The sequence below is a fragment of the Procambarus clarkii genome, chromosome 60 (assembly GCF_040958095.1).
Source record: "Procambarus clarkii isolate CNS0578487 chromosome 60, FALCON_Pclarkii_2.0, whole genome shotgun sequence".
NCBI lineage: Eukaryota > Metazoa > Arthropoda > Malacostraca > Decapoda > Cambaridae > Procambarus > Procambarus clarkii.
Window position 1 is genome coordinate 11,139,491 of NC_091209.1, and position 25,404 is coordinate 11,164,894.

At 35.4% G+C, this 25,404-nt stretch overlaps 1 protein-coding gene across 3 annotated transcripts in view; it reads right to left on the minus strand.

Annotated features, from left to right (window-relative positions):
• Window positions 1–203: 203 nt before the first annotated feature.
• LOC123766886 (extracellular signal-regulated kinase 2) overlaps window positions 204–25,404 on the minus strand; it is a 149,575-nt gene continuing 124,374 nt past the window's right edge. For 2 of the 3 annotated variants that reach the window (XM_045756341.2, XM_069307482.1), the window contains exons 2-9: window positions 22,846–23,065; window positions 21,246–21,376; window positions 19,336–19,505; window positions 19,054–19,193; window positions 17,847–18,042; window positions 15,710–16,278; window positions 15,352–15,569; window positions 204–7,453 (exon numbers count right to left, since the gene is read on the minus strand). In XM_045756341.2, the coding sequence (XP_045612297.1) occupies window positions 7,223–7,453; window positions 15,352–15,569; window positions 15,710–16,278; window positions 17,847–18,042; window positions 19,054–19,193; window positions 19,336–19,505; window positions 21,246–21,376; window positions 22,846–23,065 (1,875 nt within the window). In that variant the 3' untranslated portion in view covers window positions 204–7,222. The remainder of the gene's footprint in view (window positions 7,454–15,351; window positions 15,570–15,709; window positions 16,279–17,846; window positions 18,043–19,053; window positions 19,194–19,335; window positions 19,506–21,245; window positions 21,377–22,845; window positions 23,066–25,404) is intronic. The other variant, XM_069307483.1, reaches the window with a different exon arrangement.

Sequence of the window (25,404 nt, forward strand, 5' to 3'; positions counted from 1 at the left end):
ACTCTTTAGAGTACTGTATAGTTATATCATCTTTAAGGAGTATGGTTTAAAACATTAAAAGGTTCCCAATATGTGATTGGTTTGTAAAGCAGGATGAGAGGCTAAAATGGGAACCGTGGTCATTCACTAGTCCGAGACCTGTTGTATATTTAAAAGTACAATGTAATATACAGTATATATAAAAGGTGCTATTAAACAATAAATTTATTACATTTTTATTTTAGATACGTCTTCGGTGGATCACACAAACATTTTCTGAGATCAGAATAAATACTGATTATACTAATGTGCATAACAACTTGTAGTCTATGATTTCCATAAATTATGCACAGCTATGTAATTGTTAGTTAAAAGCATGAGATCAGTACCATTGCACAAATAATTATTTTGAAAGTACTTATATGCCCTATCAGAGGAAACAATGTAGTTGAATATAAATATTTCTTCATATTGGGAATTAAATATCACAGTTTCCAGTGGAAAAATAATATGCAGCCATTATCATGTATGGCACAATAACTTTTAACAGAACATGAACACAATAGTACCTTAAGAGCTACATGAAAGACCATCACACGGCACCAACTCAGAATAGGATCACAAGTCAAGAACTTCAACCCTGAGAAGGGATACTTTTTGACTGAAAATGTATTAGACAATTATCCCATTCAGTTTCGCTTGAATATAGTTCTTCACAATTATAAACACGTTGAAGTCTTTAAACTAGATCAGCTTTAATACATTTCTGGAAGGAACATAAATACTGTTTAAAAATATACAAATATAGTAGATTAATAATAATAATACAGTATACATAAAAGCAAAATAATCATCTAATCTCCAAGAATTTATTAGAAGAAATAGGAAGGCACACTGGATCCTGTCAAATACGGCTTTATATACTGTAGTCAAACACCATTTATCCACAGTGCTCAAGTACTAGATTTGTGTAAGTTTTGCAGTTTTGTTTCATTAGTTTACTGCTTGTGTGTGTGTGCGTGTATGTATATGCACCCCAACATTTACATCATTACTTACATCACTAATCTTAATACACTGTATAGTATTACATCACTAATGTACTAGTACAGTATATTATTTACTTGCTTAAAATAGTGTTTTGACTATCAAGGATTGGTAAGTTATGTTATGTGGCTTAAGAGCTGGAGATAATGGTTTTGGCTTTTCACAAAATATGAGAGCGACTTCTTCCCTTACATAGTGTTACTTCCCTTACATTGTTTGTTACTTTTATTGACTCAATAATTACATTAAACACACGTGCACACACACTGTACTCTGCAGTGTCAAAAATGCTTGGCCTCTCTATTAGTTTTAGGAGATACAGTACCTCCAGATTTCAACATTCATATACTTTTAGTGCTACAGCCTTGAATAAATGGCAGGTCATTGTACATGCAATTTTGTTATATGAGATTCGTTCAAAAATATAGTACGATTCATTATTTTACAGTACAAGCATTTCAGCAGCTTTAGCTGGTTTAAAATTTTGCTCAATTCCTTAAAGCCGTAAAATGCATTCGTCATATGTTACAAAAAATAAATGCGTAATTAAAGTTGTCGAAGAGTTCTTGTACTCAACGAAGTCGTGATGTACTGTACTTAACAATGCAGTGCCTATACAAATCTTTTAGATACAAGGAAAGAATAATAAAAAATATCATTAATTATGCAAAGCCAATGAATTGTGGTACTTAAAAGCTCCCTGAAAACATACTCAGCAAGACTGTCTAATTATAGAAGTGCACTTTTATATATATCGGTTGTCGAAAGGCTTACGATGAAGGCACTGCCAAGGACTAGGAATAAACGTTGACCATAATTTTTCATAATCATAGATGATATAAATTCATATTGTATGTAATATGCATCTTGTACTAAACATTATTAAAAACATTAACATTGAACTTCTCTACATCTAGAGCAATTATTTTTAATTGTTAACTTGTGCTTCAAATATCAGGGGGATGAAAATAGACAGCCATTTTTCACAATACAGTATGGATTAGTAATAGATAAAAAAGTTTAAACACTTCATTTTGCCATAACCAGAGCTATCATACTTCCATTAGATTTCCAGTTGAATTTCATTTCATTAAAAGAGTATTCCATAAAATTATGTAAGTATGTCATTTCATTAAAGAAATGACATACATTTCAGAAATGTATGTCATTTCATTAAAAGAGTATTCCATAAAATTATATAATGCATTTACAATTCTACATTGGAACAAACGGATTTTTTTTTTTTTTTTGCATTTACAACTACAAACAGTCCAAGATACAAATATTTACAAGTCTCAATAAAAATATTTACATTCTGTATATGCATGAATGTCTTTCCATGTACATGCGCGCGGGCACACGTATGCATGGGTGGATGTTCTCACCCAACAAGTTGCTGGACCAAGTTTCAGCTGCGGGTGTCCACATTTCCAACTATCGGTGATCTAATGGGACTAACGGTTGAAAGGGACTTTCAACCCTTTTTTTTTTTTTTTTTTTTGCTTTTAAAATAATGGGTAGAAGTACTCTACTATTTTTCTTTTTAGTTTCACTTGCTTACTGCTCTCATATTGATTGTGTCCAAATTTGAATAATCACTGACTACAAATAACAATCAATAAAACATTTGACAAAAAAATTATTAACTTGCAAATTAACTGCTTTTTCTATTTTATATAAAATACATTTGAAAAATTTATCAGACATCAGTATTATTGTTGCATTTGCAAATTTTATTCTAATTTCAGTAATTAGTACAGTAATAGGGAAAGGCAAAGACTTTTAATTGAGAACTCAAATTCTTTCACAATGAGAACTTTTTGTTGTAATCGTGGTAAACGTCCATTACAGTGCAGTTCTACATACTGATCCAGCAATGTAATGATACCTTAAGTAATAAATTGTCCAAATTCTTTAAAAGAACATTTAAAGAGTAGCATTGTTATAATTCTAACCACTAGCATGTATCTGGTATTTTTAGATGGGTAAAGTTTTCTATTTGAAGGTTTGAAATTTACTCTTTGGCTTAATAATATGGCACCAGTTCTGGTACTCTTTTTACCCTTTAGACAGAGACTATGGTCATATGTGCCTATGGAGAGAAAGAAAGAAAAAAAAAGAAAAGAAAAAAATATGGGAAGAATTTGTATGCAATATGTAAGAAAAACACGAAAATAAGTGAATATTTATCGTTTCACTGGGTTCAAGCGCTCTCGAAGGGCAAGTCTGGTGCCCGACTGAGGCTTCCTCGGATGTTTCACCGATTGTTTATCACTTGTTTCTCTTCATTTATAATGTTTAATAACTTGATAAATCACATAATTCACATAACACAATTATTTCAATAACACATGTTTCTGTTGAATGCTTTACCAGGTATACTCCATTACAACCAAGAGAAAGTAGTGAAAAGGATATGAACAATGTGCAGTACAATGATGGTGTGCTCTGGGCAATGACAAATGGCCTAATTGGCTTCCAGAACATGTAATCATGAAATGGTAGGAAGATTTTCTTCATGGGTCAAGGTAAACTATTACATCCATATATCTATTATATCCATATTGCATCATACATGTAAAACCTAGACAATAATGGTTTAAACCGTCATATGACGGCAACTGTATTACCCCGCGAATCAACGAATGACGATAACCTCTGTCTAAGGGTTAAAGGTAAATTATGGAAATGTACAGTGTTAGCACTGAAGACAACGAAAAAATGGAAGTAAAATACTTTTTCGAAGTCTTTGTACTGCCTCGCCTTTTGCTCAGTCTTGGTAATGGAAGATTACCAAAGCTATTTAAGAATTTATAAGTCCTTAGTTTTAAAGGTTCATATGAGCTGTTTTATTTTTTGATATGGTATTATTTGACCAATTGTTGGTACAATGTTGCACACTTTCCAAGTTATCCTGTGCAGAAGACCTGCTGATCAACGCCTCTTAAGTTATAAGAGTACAGTACACCTCATTAAAGTTCCACAAAATAAATCCTGCCCCAATAGATAATATAAGAGCATTTTATAAAAGCAAAAATTACTGAAAAAAATCAGTTTGTTTACTGTTCTTTTGTGCAGAAAACATTTACAAGCTCTATTAAATCAGCAGAGCAACAGTGATGATGGGAGCAGCAGCCAGAGGCTAGCGTGTTTACCAGAAGAGGTCGGGAGGCCTTCCAAGACGCAAGGCTTGGCAGCTTACAGTAATTATTTTCCTAAGATCTTGCTGACATTTCAATGTTAATTAGAAAAAAATGTATTTACTTTATATTAAATTGAAATGCAGTAGAAAAAAGTTTAAAAATGTTAAGAGTGCAGTTACATGACATTCTATTTTATGCACAAAGATCATGTCTTGCACATCATACTGTACAAGTTTATTAAATTTCCCAATTATTCAACTAAATTTGATTACATTTTGTTTTGTGCAAAATCATTCAAAATACAAACTATAAAGTAATTGTATAGTTAAGTTCCTGAAGACTATATAATCAAAGTAATTTCCGTGGTGGCCAGTTTAACCATGTACAAAGTTTTTATTGAGGCCAGCATCTGACACGTGCTGTAAGACTTGACTATTCCGGTCAACCTTTATCCCTCTATGTGCCGGTAGTAATGTAATGTAGTGGTGCCATTACTCACCAATATAAATAACGAAAAAATATAAAGAAATTAATTAAAGCACAATTTTCACATTATATCGTATAAAATTACCAAGAAATCATGGAGCTAAAGTGATTTTCATTTTTTTTAATATTTTTGTGTGGCAATGTCTAAACTACAGAAAGTAGTTGGTGAAATTATATTAAATTTCTGTAAACATTCCAAATTTATAATTTGTGCGAGGACGCTGAATAAAAAAAAAATATAAATATATACATACATACATACATACACACACAGTATGCTGTACTGTACTTAGTTACTTATGTTTATGAATGTAATAAAATTTAATGCCCAATAGTTAGGTACTGCAATACATAATATAATTTACAAAATTAAAAGGAGACTTGTAAAGAAGTGGTTACCCTAATCCAGTTTTCATCACCACAATACTAAGAATTCAAGTATGTGATGAACAGGTTCTGTGTACATGGTAAATCTGGTAAAATACTGAATTGAAAAAATGATTTTCTGCAAAAGCAATATTGTATTCAGCTTTAATAATGTTAATGTTAAGAAAGATGATTATTTTCTTGGGATTAAGATACGGGACTATTGACAGGCCAATTGGCAATTCATTGACGAGATTAAGATAGGTTTTTGTTTAATTAAAGGTAGTAAATACAAGTGTAATCTTAGAACTATGGAAATAAGAAAGATGTATAAACATCAGTAAAGGATTTTAATTGTGGAAAATCCAGACTACAAAAGCTACTATTAAAACTAAGCCAAAATTACAAATTACTGTGATTGGAAAAAGAAGAAGCATTTATTTTAAGATGCCGTTCAGTAACTAGGCTGATGCCTTCCCGACTCATGAAAATTGGTACTATAATGGGATAATGGCACCATAATGGATAGATGAATATAGATTGCACTTTAAGAATACCATACATAAAAACAATAGGCAAGATCTCTGAAAGACCCAGAACTGTCAATTTAACTATAGTACTGTGCTTTGCAATATTAGTGAAATATGAAACATCAAGGGTGACAAGAATTACTTGAGTTGAAACAACCAAAATGGTGTAAGAAATTTAAACAATCAGCACACTCAGGATTGACAGTGACAAATGATGTAAAGATTGATTTTCTATGAAGTGTACGTTAATTGTGAACAGCATAATGTGACAAGTTAGACGTGTATTTACAGCGAGACTAAAAACAAGAAATACCAATGCTGTGGAGGCAGAGTGGAATATTATGATATTTAATTGAAAAGTTACGAGAAATTGATCAATATCATGGTCTATACAGTAGTATTAACTGTACAATGCTTTACCGATCTGGAATTGAGCTTTATATTTCTATATAGAGAGGAAAAGCTAATAATCATTACTATTATGCAAATGCTTCAATCTGAGACTATGAAAGACATGGTAATGCTGAAAATATTGTGATCTAATATTAACCCAGACTATAACAATAAAATGTAAATAGGAATGATGGCTACCTAGATTTTCAAATTAACCTAAGAGTATACAAGCAAACTATGTTGCTCAGGATGGCATTTATATCCAAGGGTAAAAGCTCTATTAATTATATACCATACTTGACTTACCTTCCTCTTGGGTGTATTACATGGAAGACTCCACAGCAAAAGATACCAATGTGTTGGAACATGAATTGGTAAAACCTTCACGTCAACTGAAAAGACCACTCCTTTACAAATGAATAACTGGGTACATACACAATTTGCCACGAAGTGTAGTAAATTGAGATATTTTCCAATATGCATAATAAATATTCTCAGTTCATAACGGCAAGAAACCGACTTTAGACAATTCTTCAAAAAAAATTACATCCAAAATATGATAAGTAAATCTAGTTGTGCCTCACAAAAATGTATATAAACTAAAACCCTAATATAAATTTAACAAAAATGCTTGACAAATGTGTTACTGTGCTCAATCACAAAATGTCTTAATAATAATGAACATGTTCAATAAATTAAATGCCAGTGTAGTGCCCATTGCTGGACAGACTAGTACAAATTAACTTCCTTAAACAACAAATTCACTATGGCACATTATTCAAATTTGCATACTGAAGGATGAGAATGTATTGACTATCAGTCATGTGTGTGAACTTCTCATTAGTTACATTTTTTATTAGGCAAGATGTTTATATATGAAATTTTGCATTGCTTACACAACAAATGATTCCATAAGAATATGCAGTATGTGTGTGTGTGTGCACAAATGCATACAGTGTGTGAGAGAGCATCTTCAATGAGGGTACACTAATTATAATGGTTTCACTTGATGGCTTTGAATGCTAAAATTCTTCACAGGACCATCCTGTTCACAGGACCATGATTAATTAATCTAATTAAAACACACTTGCCCTCACATTACCATTATCAGCTGCACTTCCCTACCAGATCAAAGTCCTTCCAGCTGCATGAATTTCCTTTTTTGACTTGGCTGTGATGCACATGTCCTATTGCAATGGTGAGCTGCATTTCTCCCTTAATCAGAATCCTTACATACTAAAGCTTTCTTTCGTGTTTCTAGTATATCCTTTAATTTACTTATTTTACACCCTGCCGTAGCTGCCTGTATGCAGCAGATGATATTGTAGCATGTTGCGGATATGTAGCAAATAATGGATGAGAGGACTTTGTGCTATACACAGTAGTGGAGTATTTTGTTGGTGATCTATACGCTGCTTCACGTCCAAGAATGCTGCTCTTTATGTCTCCGTTGACTGGTGATAGAGCTGCTGAAGACTTTTTAGTGGGGCTTATTTTTTGAAGTGATGCCTGAAAACAAGAAAATAATTTTATTAACATTTAAGACTACAGAATGTTACTGCATTATTGGATTATTGATTATGGATGCTCATTTGGCTAAAAAGGAATGCAAAATTTGACTACAGTAACTAGTTTTTTACCTAATTATAAAATGATTAACTTCAGGGTTTTGTCAATTTCTGAAACTATTCTATGTGCAGACATGCATTAAAGTAGTCTTACTTAGCAGCCACAAGTAACAAGGAAAATGGGTTTCCTTTGGTAGGGAAAATGGAGTTCTATATGATAAAACATTGGATTGATAAAATCTATAGAAAAAAGTACAAATTCTAGGATGAAGATTTTATACCAGTTGCATAAATACTCAGGATTTAACAGGTTATGCAAGAACATGGATTTGTGTGAGGAACAGAAATTAATTTGAGTACCATGGGAAGGGAAGGCATTACCTGGAGAAAATAGGTGTGAAGTACTATATAGGGAAAGATTTTGTGCCTAGTGACAAATCATTCCAGAACCAAATCAACATCTGTACTAGGAGAGGCCGAGGGCTGAGAACCTCGAACTAAACTTTGAGAACCAGACATAAGAGGGGCGATATCAATACGTTAAAATACTGAATAAATTTGAAGATATTAATCCAGACAACTTATTTAAAAGGTACAACAGCTTTAAGCTCAAACCACAATGTAAGAGACTTTGTAGAGGGGCTGAACAGTGGAGCCCGATTGCCAACAACATCGAGATAGCCCCACTCAAGTTACATCAGCCCTTGCAAGTCCTGTAATAGCATACCAGAAACTAGAGGTCAAACCTGGCCTCCCATTATAGAGGCACAGACATCATCACCCTCAACCAAGTGCCAAAGTTATAAATACAGTACCAAAAAGGTGTTTTAGTTCAAAATTAAGCTGGAAAAATGGGGTGCATCTTTAAATAAGTAAGTAATTATCAAAGGCGGCACCAAGCCGGGAAGGCTATGTGGCACCATCAAAAGTATCCGATTCACCAAGAATTCTATCGAGGGAAAAGTGACCGCAGGGGACAGTCGGAAAGCAAGACACACACCCGTCCTGGAAGTCAGGACATATCTTAAAACAAGGAACTGGCTTTGTGTCTGCATTCAGTTATATCACTTGACTTGGTGGCCTTCAGGTAAATACAAATAAACCAACCATATAGTAAACAGGTACAGTATCAGATGGATGCCTACTACTACAGTATCAAGTCCAAAACAGTTTTCTGTTGATTCAGACTAATTCATTCAAGTACAGTAAATGAATTGTTGTCTGAATTGACTCCACAGATTAATGTGGTAAGTAAACCTTAATATGTTAAATTATTCCTTTGTCTTTAAAGCATTAGATTACTTAACCGTAACTTTGAGGTGAAAAAGTGGAAAGCAAAAAAAATACCAATAATGCACATTGCTCCAAGTTAGTAGCTTAAATTTCTGGAACATGATGAAACAGCTTTAGTAAGGAAAGTGGATAATGACAAAATGAATGTACTATACAAGATATAACTGCCACTAGATGGAAAAAATATAGAATCTTAGTGATTTGAATATACAGTACTATACATAATACTAAGTGGATTATTGGCTTAAGACCCACAAAATTATTGTATGTGAAAGAGGTTCTGCATAATCCATTATCCTGAGCAGGATAAAGATACTGTAAAGGCTTCAGAGATAGAAAAATATCTGAAAGTGTCGAGAATCTTCAAATATTTGATGTAATTTGAATTATACCATGGAAACCCATTTAAAATACATATACAAATTACTAATAATCAAATATCGATTATTATAATATTCATGTTAGAATATTTGCCTATATTGCTCCACAGTTTTAATCAGGAATTAATGCTGTAATTAATTTTATAACAAGACAAAATCTACATTCACAACATGCATCTTATGTGCAAAAAAAAAAAAAACTTGCCATTTTAGAAGTGCTTAATAAAATGATAAACAGCACTATAACAAAACATGTCCATACCATTTTATTTACGCAAAATTTTCATGTACAATACTTCCAAAGTTCCTCTAATGAACAATCATGCTTGTGCTGATGTCACATTACATCATCTACTTTTGTTAACTCTTGCAAACATATTTTTATCAGTCAACTTATCACAAGTCCCCAACTTTAGCATCACAGCAAAGTTAAGGCAATTATCAGGAGAAAGCACTAAGCCATTATGACTATACAGCACTTTGAAGGAATAAGGGGATAAGGATTTAGGATAGGACAGAGGGAAAATAGTGCCCAACCATTTGAATGGTCGGGGATTGAATGCCTACCTGCAAGAAGCAAGACTGTTGCTCTACCGTCCAGTCCCTTTAAGATACTGTACAAATATTTTCAGTTGGTTTGACACTTTCTTAACCATGATCTCTCTATTGTTTTTATTAAAAATTTTATGCATGCCTCACTTTTACAACCTGATTTTTCTTGGCCTCTGGGTAGTTCACACGACTTTTGCCCACTGTGAGGCCTGTTTACCTTGAGTATAGTAAGTAGTCTTCAACATACATACTCTGTTTTGCTGTGGATGGCACCATACATGCTTACTTTGCTATGGATTGGATCTTGCATCATAATTTTTTCTGTGAAGTGTAAGATTTTTGTTTGGGGGGCTCATGAATGAGAGGCAGGCAAACTGGACTCTGGTGACCTAAGCTGCCACCTGGTGGTGGTGGTCAGGTGCATCAGTGTTCATCATAAGGCAGTGATTGATTGCTTCGTTACTTCCGAGTGCTTATTTTTCTTAATAGTACAGTAGTTATTTGCTTTGTTGCACATATGCATTCTGGTGTTCTTTTCTGTTTTAGATTAATCTTTGATCTCCAATTTGCCCTTACATCATAGAACATGTCAGATTCTGGTCCTGGCTTCCAGTAGGCAGGTTGTGCAGGGACCAGTGCTTTGCTCAAGAGCTATGGTGGCTCACCAGTAATAGTCATTTCTGTACAGTATATTCAATACTATTTTTAATTAATATTTTTCATTGTAATATTAATAACTGTCAAATTATTCACTGTGCAGTACTTTACTAATACTGTACATCAATCTTGTGCAAAAGGTTGAGGTAGAGAACCGAAGATGAAGACAATGCCTCAATATCGATAAGTTGTCCAGTTAAAAAAAATTTCTTTAAACAAGTTTTTTGCCCATTTCCCAATATTCTATACAATAGTGTACTACCAAACTATTTCAGTGTTTGCAGGCGATGAGTCACAATAACGTGGCTGAAGTATGATGACCAGACCACACACTAGAAATTGAAGAGACGACGACGTTTCGGTCCGTCCTGGACCATTCTCAAGTCGATTGTGATGAGGACAGGTAGGGACAGGAATTAAATAGGCAAGAGAGAGCTGAGGAGGAAAGTCAGGTGTAGGGGATAGTAGTAATGAGAACTGCAGCAGGCCTATTGGCCCATACGAGGCAGCTCCTATTATAACCACCGAAGGAGATGGTAATAGGAATAAGAAGAGGATAGCAAGGGAGCGTAGAAGACAATGAACAGAAAAAGGGAGAAGAGAGAAAGAAAGGGAAAGAGAAAGAAAGAAATGGAAGGGGGAAAGCTTATGTTAAGTCACGTTTGTTAGAAAGATTAGAGCATTTGAGTATATACTGTGAAAGGGAAGAGTCCACAGCAACAAAGCCAGGACTCAAGTTCATGTTGGGTACATTGTTAATAAGAGCCGATTCTACAAGACGGCTATTTCATTTCCGATTTTATTTCATTTCCGATTCTATTTCAAATCCGATTCTATTTCAGTGTTTTATCTGTCTTGGTCTTTTAAGACTAAGTTTGTCAATTAACTGTGTAGATTTATTTCCACTATGTAAAATCTTTATATTTCTAGTTAAAACTGCAGTTTTGAGTCATAATTTATGTTAAAAGGACAGAGACCTACGGTAATGTAATCCTACAATACTTAGTGCACATAAAATTGTTGTATGGTATCTGCATCTCAAAAGCTATACAGTATTGCTAAATTATAAAAGGTGCAAAGACATGCTATTAATTGGCTCCCAAATAAAGAAAACAAGCTATGAGAAGAAATTGGAGGTGTCAAGTCTGCTAAAACTTGTAGACAGGAGAAAACTGGTATCAAGATCATACATACAAAACTGAGAATCTAAAAAATGTATATAGAAGGATTTTTTTTTTTAATATGTAACATCAAGAGCAAGAGGTTATATATTCAAACTAAGAAAATAAAAGGAGCAAATACGTTTAAATTTTCATTTGCAGTGGAACACGGATGAAATAGAGGATACTTTTTACCAAACTATCGGAAGCTCCAAAAGTCACACGACAAAGAAGACAGGTCACCACGAGCATAGGTTTTATCCTGTAACAACGCCTAGGTAATTCCAGGGATGAACAAACGAAATGAAACGGTAAAGATAAAGAAAGAGATCTAGGGGTGGTTCTAGACAGAAAACTCACCTGACAACCACATAAAGAATAATGTGCGAGGAGACTTATGCTTCACTTTCCAATTTCAGATTTGTTTTTAAATACTGTACATAGATGGTGAAATGCTAAAAAAAAAATTTCACAATTTTTATAAGATCAAAGCTAGAATATGCAGCAGTTGTGTGGTGCCGATATCTTCAGGAGCACATCGACAAACTGGGCAAGGTGCAAAGACTTTCAACTAAATGACAAAGAGGTTTGAGAAATTAAATATGACAAAACTAGAAGATAGAAGAAAAAGAGGAGATTTAATCACTACAAAGAAAATAGGAATGGGAATCGACAAAATTGATAGGGAAGAATTCCCGAGACCCGGAACTTCAAGAACAAGAGGTGTTCTTAGATTTAAGCTAGCTAAACTATGATGATAAAATTTGAAAATTCACTTTTGCAGAGTGGTAGACAATTGGAACAAGTTAAGCAAGAAGGTGGTGAAGGCCAAAACCAACGGTAGTTTCAAAGCGTTATATTACAGAGCAACTGGGAAGACAGTACACCACGAGCATAGCTCTCATCCTTTAACTACACTTAGGTAATTTTGACCGTTTGTCTTCCCTCCCTCGCTCACTCCCATTCTCCCTCCCAGTGGGCAAAATATTCTCATGTTAAATCAATATTGAATCAATATCATTATCACTAAATCAATGTTGCTGATGTTGAATCATCGATGATCACAACCAAGAAATAAGTTGGAAAACTTTATGGACAGTCAAACCCCCATTTCAGGCTGCAAAACAATCTTTGGTTGTTGCAACAGGAGATAATCCTGCTTAAAATGTACACTGGGGATCAATTCCAATCACCCTACGACACTCGCTATGCAATCACAATTCACCATACATTTACACAAGTACATGCATATATGTATGTGTGTGCACACCCGCATGAACACTGAAGTAAAAGCAGTTGCAGAGCATTGAAGTCCACTTATGTGTGGCTTGAAGTTCACACTACAGATACACCAACAAACAATTATCAGGCTGGATTTAATTACAGTTAACAGATCTAGTTCTATGAAGTGATAATATTCTTGAATATAATCTAAACATTACTGTAATAACAAAAAATTTAAATGATGCACATGTATTCTATGAAATAAACACACACACAATATACGATTACTTACGATTTAATATTTGTATACAGGTATTGCATAAAGATTTGGTTTGATCTTAAATATATGAAAGATTAAAAGTTTCCAATCCAAATCCAAGATGACAGGAAAGTTAGCATCTGAAGTACACAACACCAGACTGCTTAATGAGGAATCATATCTTAAATAAGAGGAATGTTGTGATATGAAATATTCAGCAATGCAGATAAGAAAATTAGTGGAAGCAGAAATAGAAGGGAGAGATAATCAGACGAGGACAATGCAACCAAAGGAAGAGTAACTGTGCTGGAGAATTAAATTTTGAGTGTGCTATAGAGTTTATGTACAAGAGTTTGAAAGATGTTATCACAGATAAACAGAACTTGTACATCAGTGGCATAGTTTAAGTGCACAAGTTAAAAATGTGATTATCTTCCTATTTCCCACCAAGGTTAATGTCACGGTATACATTTATAAACAAACAATATGATGTTTTAAAAACTGAATTACCTTAAGCCTTTTGATCCCTGTACATAGCTACAATAATAAGATTTTAGATGTTACAAGCAAACAGCAAAATACTTAATTTACTGTACTGTATAAGAATTTTTCCATAACTTGACGGGAAACTATTTTTAAATGATAGTCAAAATACTGTAGTATACAGTATTTCAGATCTATTCTCTTCAAATGCTACCCAAAGCAAATCCCTAAAGGTCCTATGAATAGTATCTCACAGTCAGGTTAAGTCATTATTCTGAACCAGTGCAGTGAGGATATTTTTCAAATACCAATGATAGGAATCATCTTGATTTGTTCTTGTCTCAGTTGTGGGCAAGCAGAGACTGGAATTTGATTACCTGTAGGTAATCTGCATTTAGCCTAAGACACTAATTTCATTGGGGCCGCTGGACACACTTTCTAAATCTGCACTTCACTCTGCAGCCTCATCAGAGGACGACTGGTGGCAAACAATATACTGTTGGTGAACTTGCTGGCTATCTTATACTGCTGTTTAAAAGATGCCCAAAAATGCTGGCCGAGGAAATAAATCTTCTCGCCATAAAATGGCAACAGATTCTTCACACGCCACATACACCATCCCACTGCTTTAGCACAAACTGACTTGATTGAGTCGCTGACTAATTAAATCCATAGAATCACAACAGACTTCCATACATATATGATGTGTTCCAACATTAAATATACTTCTGCAGCAAGCACAAAGCATGAGCCCACTGTACAGTGAAAAAATTTCATAAGGATGAAAACAAGGCATTTATCTGAATCTGATTTAGAGCTTGCCCAACTATCGTGGAACAATTAAGAAGAAAATGACTGACTTGAGGCAAGAGACTGGCTGTTGATATTAATTTAATAGTGCCGGTGCATGGCAGCCCACAGTTTGTGATAGCACTACATTGTAACCCTCGTGATGCATAGTGGAGATAGTAAAGGCCCCAAATGTTTATGATCATTTTTATAGCCACTCTGGGTTGAATTAATCTTTTCCTCAGTACCTTCCTTGCACCAGTAGGACAACGGCGATGTTTGAAAAGATCTGTTACATGGGTACGGAGATTTATTCTGTCCCGAATGTGTCAATTTGGTCCAATGGGACTATTAGTGATCTTGCCTTAAGGAACATATGAATTGAATAGCTCAAAAATTATCTTTGTTGTAAATGCTACCTTATTTAACATCAGAAGCATTACATAAAGTCATGTACCATGTGCTGGATGACCCCAAAACTCATAAAAATGTGTGTATTGATCAAGAGTATATAACATGGATATTACATGACAATGTATTAACCAGTTGCACTACCTACATATTCTGAAAGTTTCATTGACACTTTCAGGAAATGTTCCATCTAAAACATTTTCTCATTTTTTATATCTTACAAGACTATCAATAAACACTAAATTTATTTAGTGTCTTGCATATGTAAACATTTTCAAAACAACAGCAGAGCCTTTACTTATTGAGCTACTAGGAATGAAGATAATGTGTATTTTATCATGAGCCTAAAGAACTCTCTGAATGTTTTATCATGCTAGTCATAAATCTTAAGAGATTTTGTTCTGTCCCAGAGTACATTTTTACAAATTTCTAGTTTTCCTTTTGTACATTACTTTATTTATCTAGATATTGTATACAGGGTATTTCTTTTGTACAGTACTTTATATTTATCTAGATACTGTATATAACTGAGCTACTATAAGCTACCTACTTTGTAAAGAATGTGTCCTTTCCCACTAAACCTACTTTGAGTATAGAATTTAGCAATACTAGTGCACCATGACATACTTACTTGCTTGTTATAACTAGTAATAACCTTGGTGGGTGAACACTCATTTGCAGCAGGGAAGGTGAGGGATACAGACCTAGTGAAAGGCCCACGCTTCTCACCTGACCCTCCTCCCCCGCACGATCCTCCAAGTGTCACCGTCACTCCTCCTGACCTTGCTACAGGCACTCCCCCAGGCATGGCACTCCCTCCGTCCAGGCTGCGATGCTTTTGCGATACATCTGAAATAAAACGGAAACGTTTTTTATATATTGATTTCAAATAATATATTGCCTATTTAGGTAATTGAATAATAACAAATTCACCATTTACTTTGATACAATTATAAGTCGCAATACCGTAGGCACGTAATTTTACATACCATTAGGATGCTGACTGTAAATTCTTTCACGTCTTTTTTCTGGTGTTAACTCTGCTGGTCTTGAGATGACGGGAGATATAGACTTGTGACGACCATTGCTGGTTGGACTAGAACTACTTGAAGATTTTGCAGACGACTTGGCTGAAGATTTATCGCTATCCTTTGAAGATAGCCGAGCACATTCTTCAACATTAGCAATAGATTGTCTGTCTACCTTGCGTGCAACTACTTTCACTTTAATTGGCTGGTTTGTTTGAAAGGTTTGTGCACCTCTTATTGTGGTTAGGTTGTTTGCATTTTGAGAATTTGAAGCATTTTGGTTATTATACTTAAACTGTGAGCTGCTATGGTCTCTTGAATTGTGACCATTTGCTTGATTGGTATTACATCTTGAACTACTGACACCATTAGCTCGATCGCTACTCGATGAATTCTTTAAACGAGTTTTTCGAGAGGCTATTAGTTCATATAGTTTATTTCTATATATATCAACACTAAGCTGTATATCATCACGAATACAAGGCACCACAGCATGTTCCAAGCATGGTTCATTAGCAGCATTGTGAAATCTGGAAAAAATACTAGATTATAATAATTCCATACAAATACACAGTATATGTATACCTGCTTTACTGGCAAAGAAAAAGAAAACCTATACTATACTGTAGAGTATACAGATAATATGTATTGTACAGTATATGAAATACAAATTTGAGGGGTTAGCATGAAATTATTAATAAAAAAAAGTAAATAAATAAATCAGGTAAACTTTGATTTTCAAATAAATAATGAGAAAATATATATATTGAGACAGCCTGGCCCAGTGTGCGAGCCTCAGCCCACCCTAAGGTGGGCCGAGTGTTTCCCGTGAGAGTGCACCCGCACTAAAATGTGTAAACTTTCTAGTTTTGTCGCCTCAATTTTTGTGCTACGTTGTTCATTTTGGTATCAAATTGTTCAGACTAGAATTCTCTAAAGGGATATATGCATATAAAGTCATAAAGTCCCATTTGTTACCACAGCAAACCAGAAAATCCACCGAATGTTACCCAAGAGCAAGCACCAATCCGCACACCAAAGAGCGAAGAACACACCAAATTGACCAAAGAGCCAGAGCTCAACCCTCGCAGGTACAACTAGGTGAATACACCCACATCACTTGCAATAAAATGTGTATACAGTACTCTTTAGTTTTCTCACCTCAATTTTTATGTTATGACGTTCATTTTGGTATCAAATTGTTCGCAATAGAATGCTCTAAAGGGATATATGCATACAAGGTCAAATGGAAGAATAATATTACCACCACCTTAAGAATAAAGTATATCGTCATGAAGAAAAAAATATGAGTACATTCTCATCGTTGGCATCTTCACAATGCCCATCAACATTGTCAGTCCCAAATATCTGGCAAAGCTCTTTTACACTAACTTCATCCAACTCATTGCTTATATTGTTAGAAGCATTGGACATGCTTTGTGATGCATACAAGTTTGTTTCATATACAGGTAGCTTGGTCAATAAATTTGATACAATGTACATATTCCGAGGCAGAGAACCCCAACATCACTGGAATCAACGAGACAAGGGAATAAGGAGAGAGAACGGAAATTAAATTCCATCTCGCAGGGTACAACTCACTACTTAGAAAGGACAGAACAAAAGCAAGACAATATTGTATAAAAAAAAAAAAAAAAAAAAAAAGACCTGAATGCGACCAGCATTAAATTACTGTATTAAGATTGGATACTTGTAATCTGTCTTGCCAAAATGCAAACAAACTGATAGTGAGCATATGCTACCAAGCTCATATAGCATCAGACTAGTGTAGCTGATGACACACTGGACAGTCATCAGAATGAAAAAGTGCTGAAAGTCAAAGTCAATTGACAGTAAATTTAATAACTCAAGTACTTGAGCAATGCATATGTCTCGCAAGTCACTTTGTCACCTAAAAACAGTTTAAACAAGGTATTGGTAAAATGTTTAGTATTTTCTACAATGACATTTAATTCATTTATTCTAGCCATTTTGTAAATGAGAATAAAGCAAGGGTAATTTAATATTTGAATCATATATTTTGAAATTAATAAGTACTGAATGTGTACACATACTGTATTACAAGTTTTAATCATACCTTGCAACATAAGGGTGTTTGAGAGCTTGTTCCGCTGTCAGTCTTTTGTCAGGACTGAACACCAACAACTTTTCAATCAAATCTATGGCATCATTTGGCGCACCTGCCAATATATCTTTAAGAGGCTTGGGAGTTCGGCCGCCATGAGGTTTACTCAAAAGAGTCGAGGCATACTGTGATGAAACAAGATGTAAATCTGCAGAAGAAAATAATATAGTTTTTCTTTGCTTTTCTTTCTTATCACTGAAAAGTAAGTAGATTTATTTGCTTTTTATACCTGCTTTATTACTTTTAATCCATTCATTACTCATTGTGAACTTTCCTAAATAAAGCTAAATATTAATACTGTACTAGAACGATGGGAAGGAAAGTGTTCTATGAACTTATACTGAAACTATCACTTCTTTAGTTCTTGCATCTCGAATTTCATTGGTAACAATATAGCAGTTTCAAGAAAGGAACCATCTGCTAGCCCATGTCAAAATAAAACCACACAACCCACTTATATATGCTGTTCTATCAGGAAATCCTGCATACTTTGTGCTATTTCTTGGTGGAAAAACATTTAGCATTCAAAAACATTTTCAGGATTGAATTTTGTGACAAGATTTTGGGTAGAACAATGTATTTCACATTATTATACTATCTGGAGTACTACAGTTTCAGATGCATCACATAATATTCTTGTCAAGACATAATAATCACTGAAATTCCTTAAGTTAATAACTACCACAATAATGTAAACAAATCATGACATTTTCTTATTAAAATATTTAGTTAGTCATTTTCCTATTGCTACACAGTTTCCCTTGACCCAGAGTTTTGTGATTAGGATACTCCATCAGACAAAAATGTCAAGTTAAAAAGGATATTTTTTTTACATCAACACAAGTCTTATATTTCAGACTCTTTGGATTCTCACAGCTAAAACAAACCTAACCTAACCTTTAGAATGACAGTTAATAGTTGGCATAGAATCCTTTTTGTGGAATATAATATATAGTACACTAATTTTAATATCTTCATTAGTTAGCTTTCAAGTTTTTGTTTATGGTCAAATTTTACCACTTTTATTTGAAGGCATACTTTTACATGATTTATGTATAATTATTTCATCCAACATGAAACATTAATAGCTACTCAAAACTATTCAAACTTATTACAAAAATCAAACATTTTTCTTTGTGTACAGTATCATTATAACTACCTTCTCTGCATGGAGGAGATATAATAGACATTATTCTCTCAATCTGGTCAAGAGTAGAAGAGCCAGGAAACATAGGTTTACCCAGTAGCATTTCTCCAAGGATGCAGCCAAGGCTCCACATGTCCACTCCTAATGTGTATCTGTCAATGAGAAGACCGTGAAAAACACATGCTCAGCAAGTTTGCGTTTCAGTGTTAAAGGAACTCTTTGATAAGCATCAAAAATCTAATTACATTGTTACAGGTTTATTAAGCTTTACAAGCAACACAATATTGTACATACCTTTTAGAATTCAACAAGATTTCAGGAGCTCGATACCATCTTGTTGCAACGTAATTTGTGAGTGTAGGATCACCTTGTGGTTCAACCCGAGCACAGGGCTCTACAGAACGTGCCAGTCCAAAGTCTGCAACCTTGACACGACAGTCACTATCCAACAGAAGGTTAGAGGGCTGGAAAAAAAATCAAAGTAATAAGACACTATATGTAACACCTAAGAAAATTCCTATTCAGTATATAGAGAGTTTACAAAATTAATACTCCTATATTACTTTAATTTCAGATATCTTATTTAGAAATAGACATTTCTTAAAAAATTTAAAGGGTTTAATATTTAACTTGAAAATACTGTAGGAGCTTGGTTTTCCAAAGCCCACCGAACCAAATACTGTATTTGGATTATGCAGCCAAAATCAGGTTCGGATAATTTTCTGCCAAACTTCGCCATATCTGAACAGAAGTTCGGATAACCAGAAATTTGGTTACATAAATTTTCAAGATCTACAGTATCACACAAGACAAATTACAACAAGGTAAGCTGAACCATCCACACTTCCATGGAAATAAACATTCCATTCACTTAGACTGTATGGGTTTCGAACTGTGGACCCCACTCATGTGAAGCCGTAGCTCTATTGACTGGGCTATGAGAAGTCTTAAAAAGGAAAGTTTCCAGAAGCAACATCTTGCTGCCAAACTGGAATTTTCAACTTTTCCTGACTACTACTGAAGCTCAGAGGAATTACTGACCCATGCTCGTGTCATATAAATTGTCATCTACACTTCCGTGGAAATGTGGACGACTACTCATAGCCCAGTTGATAGAGCTTCGGCCTCACACAGATGGTACTTTCAAGGTCCATGACAATAAAATACATACGAGTATACTACTGCAATTATCTTAACCTAATTACTACAGTCATCACTGTAAGGCTAATGTTTATGGATTAAATTATTAAATTATTAGAATTAAAGCAAGTTAAGGCTAACTTGCTTTAATTCTTATAAGTATAACTTCTATTGTCCTCCATTATTTATTAATGAAATATTTTAACCAGTATCAGACTTCATTATTAATTTTTGTTTTTAGCAAGAACATGATAGCTCAATACATTTTCACACTACTTTTAATCCAGAACATGTCAAAATAGACCACTACATTATAGGATGCCCTATGTCATCACCTTGTAATTGAGGGTCCTGGGCTTAATGCTAAGGTTAATTGCTTAAGTAATTACCCAGGAGTTAAGCAATTGTTGTGAATTGCATCCTGGAGAAGGTCAGCACTGTAGTTGGCCTAAGGAGACCTCAATAAGTCAACATACAGGCTTCCTGTTCCCAACAAGAAACCAACACAGTAGTTTTTAAGCAGGTCCCTTGGTCACTTCTTGAGCCATGAACCAAATGGTTCGTCTCCCTATGCTGAATTTATTCAGTTTTTTTTTTATTACCCTTGCTATACGTATTAAAAGAAAAAGAAGGACAACACCTACCATTATTTTTCACTAAAAAATAATGCCATCCGATTGCAAGATACTATAGTATCCATAAATATCAGCACAAACAATGAACACAATATATGAGAATAAGTATAGTACAGTACATTACTTTGATAAATACACAAAGCGCCGCACATTATTAAAAAATAAAAAAAAAAAAAATATATACAGTACCTACTAAAAAATTACAATCGGATCCAATACACAGTATATATTTTTTAGAAATAAAGTAATATTACCATTATTACACAATAATCACACTAACTTGATTTATCAATGAAAAAATTCATTACGAGCCACGAGGAGGATTTGAACCCATGTGCTGGGTAGTCCCCCACATGCCCCAGAGGTTCGAGTCCTCATCATGGCTCCTACAGATTTCTCATTATTATTATTATCTGTATTGTAACTCACTTTGAGGTCTCTGTGTATGACAGAGCCAGAGTGCAGATAACGAGCAGCTCGGAACAGCTGATACATGATGTAGCGTCGGTGAATATCTTCTAAAACATTGCCTTTCTTGATAACATTATGGAGATCAGTCTCTGTAAAAGAATATCTACAATAATGAGCATTCTATTTAGGATGCAAGCTGGGAATACAGAAAATGAACTGAACATTTGTTTATAATTAGACTACAATCTAATAAAAACAATACTGTATAATTGGTGCTCCAAGAAATATTCAAACAAAACCTCTCTCACAGGCAGCAAATGTACCTGCTTATCTTAAGTCTAGACAAGACAAAAATTACATACAGTAAAAATTAATCTATTAATTGTACTGTTCTATATTCAGTGGAGGAGATCGATGAGTGCCTTACACTAGACATGTGAAAGACATGGCTAAATATGCTAAATAATTTGCTTGTCTGCATAGGGGTCACACATCACCTAGACGCAAAGTATATAACCCGCAAATTGGATCTATGATGGAGTACTGTATTCTCTACTTGGAATTCCTATCTAAAATAAAGGCACAATTCTTGGTAGTTCAGGAGTGTGATTTAAAATGATAAAATACTGTAAGCGTGTCCTCAACTTACGAACAAAATACATTCCAAAAACACTCATTACCTTTAATATTGGCATTGTTCTGCTTGTCTTATCATAATTATTGGCTGTATTTATATTATTAAATGTCTTGCAAGCACACACTTTCGTTTAAAGTTACTTAGTCCATATTTTCTATTAAGAAAGTCTCGATAAATAATTTGTTTTTGTGCATTTGTTTTTACCACAATTTCTGTTCTCAAGTTCGTTGTCATAGCTGGGAAGTGTAGGTTTTACTCCAAGATATGTAATAAAAAAATGGAAATGTATTTTTTTGGGGGGGGTGGTGGGGGGGGGGGGGGGGTTGTTGCATTTCTACCTTGTCGCAGCCAAAATTGGCCGTGTGACCAAGGGGGAGACACTTATGTTTAGAGCACCAACATATTTTAGGCCCTATTACTGTCTCTGACTTAAAGTTTGTATAAACAATAAGCTGAACCCATATATAGTACAGTATATGGGTTCAGAGGAAGCAGATAGCATAGTAGAATGTAACATACATACGTTTAAAATGCATTATCAATCTGTGGGTGGGTATTATATAGTATGTTTTGCGAGACTTGGCTATATCAAGTTACTAAAGACTAATTTTTATCGAGTAAGAACTACACTACAGCACAGTACCTATAATCTATTAATCACTGAACCCCAATGGTCAAGTCTTATATGCAAGATATGAGTGCATGTATGAAGTGTAGTGGAAGTAGGAAAATAGTACTGTACTGTATGATTAAACTTTTAATATCTAAAATGAAAAGATTAAAGGAGAGAAAATGGAGGATAGGGAAAAATAGTAGAATGATAAACAAAAATGAAAAGTTTGCAGCGGGAGAGAATAATTGAGCAAAGGGAGGGAATTGGATTATGGAGGGAAAAAGAGAAGACAATGTTATAGATATGGCAGGGATATTCCTGTGCGGGCCCCAATTCTCTGGCTGGCCCACTAATAGATGTAGACGAACCCATGAACTGGAACACGAGGTAGATGTCCTTGTTGTTGTCTGCTCTCAGCACATTGAGCAGACGAATCACATTGGGATGCGACGAGAACTCCAGCAGGAAGACTATCTCTCTGAAGGTGCGTTGCGCATCCGTCTCGTTTCTAAAGGCATCAAAGATTTTCTTAACAGCCACCACTTCCCCTGTTCGACGGTCAATAGCCTTCCACACGATACCATATGCCTGAAAAGTCAAGGGGTCCAGATAAAAATCTATTGGCCATTAAAACTATTTTAATAATACAATATTACAATATTAGAGGATGGACAGGAGTGTGAGATGAATGAATTTACAATCAGGTATTTTTTTTTATAAACATGGCTAAACTATGCATGTTGTATAGTTCAACACCATGTGAATAAAAACTAAATGGGGATAAAGCAAATTTAATATAAACTGCAAGGTTTTGATGGATGGTCATTATGCTCCCAAGTGATGCATGTGCTCGAGCAACTATTGACCAATGAATCTATCAACTACACAAAATAAATACAGTAATAAGAGTTTGAAGATGTATGCCCAAATGTTCTAGTTCAACATTAGAATAAGAATAAACATCCATATATTACAAACAAACATTTGTTAATATTTTAATAACATATGTGAGCCACTCAGTCGTCAGTGCCCTCGGATGAATAAGAAAAATATCTACCAAGGTACTGTATTTTATTATTGTGGTGTTCTCTTGGTTCCTGAGTGAACCCACTGCTTTAATTTCATTGTGCTGGGGGACAGGTAGCCAGGGTGGTCATATGTGGCTTATGCGAGGCTGGCTAACATTAGAACTGCCTTCAGAACCTGTGTAAGCAATCATTCAGAACCTTGTATACCACTTATGTAAGACCAATCCTGGAGTATGTGGCCCCCAACAGGAAGCCCGTACCTTGTCAAGCACAACACAAAGCTTGAAAAAGTTCAGAGTACCCTATTCCACTAGGGTATTCCCAGAACTAAGAGGCACGAGTTACGAGGAAATGCTGAGCGAACTGCACTTCATATCGCTGGAAGACAGAAGAGCTCGGGGAGACATGATCACCACATACAAAATTCTCTGAGGAATTGACATGGTAGACAAGGATTTTTTTTTTTTTTTTTTAACACGGGTGATACACGCGCACAAGGAGACATGGGACGTGGAAGCCGAGTACCCAAATGAGCCACAGACATTAGAAAAACCTTTTTCAGTGTCAGAGTAGTTAGTAAATGGAATGCACTAGGAAGTGGTGTGGTGGAGGCTGACTCATACACAGTTTCAAATGTAGATATGATAGAGCTCGAGAAGCTGGGGAATCTGTACACCAGTAGACTGACGGTTGAGAGGCGGGACCAAAGAGCCGAAGCTCAATCCCCGCAAGCATAACTAGGTGAGTGCATGTTTGGCTTTTCTCGAGGACCCCCCCCCCCTCTCCCAAGGTCGAATTACTAACCCCCGCGCAGGATGCAACCCCACAACAAGCCCACTCCTATTCACTGCTAGGTGAATAGAGGCATTAGGTGAAAGGTAATTCTGGGTTGTGCGTCGAGAACGAACCCGACTGTACTACGGAGACCCCTCAAATAGTGTGTACTGGCGAACACCTCTGTGTTACCATGTGTTAGTTCATAGATTGTATGGTGCTCTATTTTTGTGGGTTTATATTTACACGTGTATTCACCTACTTGTATTCACTTAGCTGTACTTGCGGGGGTTGAGCTCTAGCTCTTTCCTGTCGATCATTATTTTTTCCACGTGTGGTAAAGTCAATAATATGCTTAAGCTGTGATCTTGTTAAAATCAGCTGTGAAGGGTTAATGAAAAATGAATCATCGGAGTAGTTTTCATTTATTATGCACCCCATACCCATCTTGTGGGCGGTAGTGGAAAGGGTTACAGAGGCACATAATGGGCTCAGGGACTGAACCTCACAATTGAACCATCACAAATAATTTTTTGTGTTTAGTTAAAAACATATGCTTTTGGAATGTTACAGAATTTGCATTCATGATATTGTACACTGATTAATACTGTTTACACTGCACCTAATTATGAACAGAATTTTAGGTCAATCTTAAACTCGTCCAATATGAAGAGTGAGGGAGCTACTAGGGGGATACATGCAGCCTCGCTGAGGACACGCTGTAGGCAGTCATGCAGAGTGGCACCATGCCTCATTGGGGAGGGGGCGGGGCGGGGGATGGGGGAGGGGGGCGGGGAAAGGGAGGGGCAAAGGGAGCGTGCAGGGGATGGGGGGGCAAAGGGAGCATGGTAGCGTGCAGAGGTGCAGGAAGGGTGTGCTGTGATAGTGAGACACTCTTCCCCCCACCCCACCCCACCACACACACACACACGGAGTTATCTTGATCTTGAGGTTATCTTGAGATGATTTCGGGGCTTTAGTGTCCCCGCGGCCCGGTCCTCGACCAGGCCTCCACCCCCCAGGAAGCAGCCCGTGACAGCTGACTAACACCCAGGTACCTATTTTACTGCTAGGTAACAGGGGCATAGGGTGAAAAACTCTGCCCATTGTTTCTCGCTGGCGCCC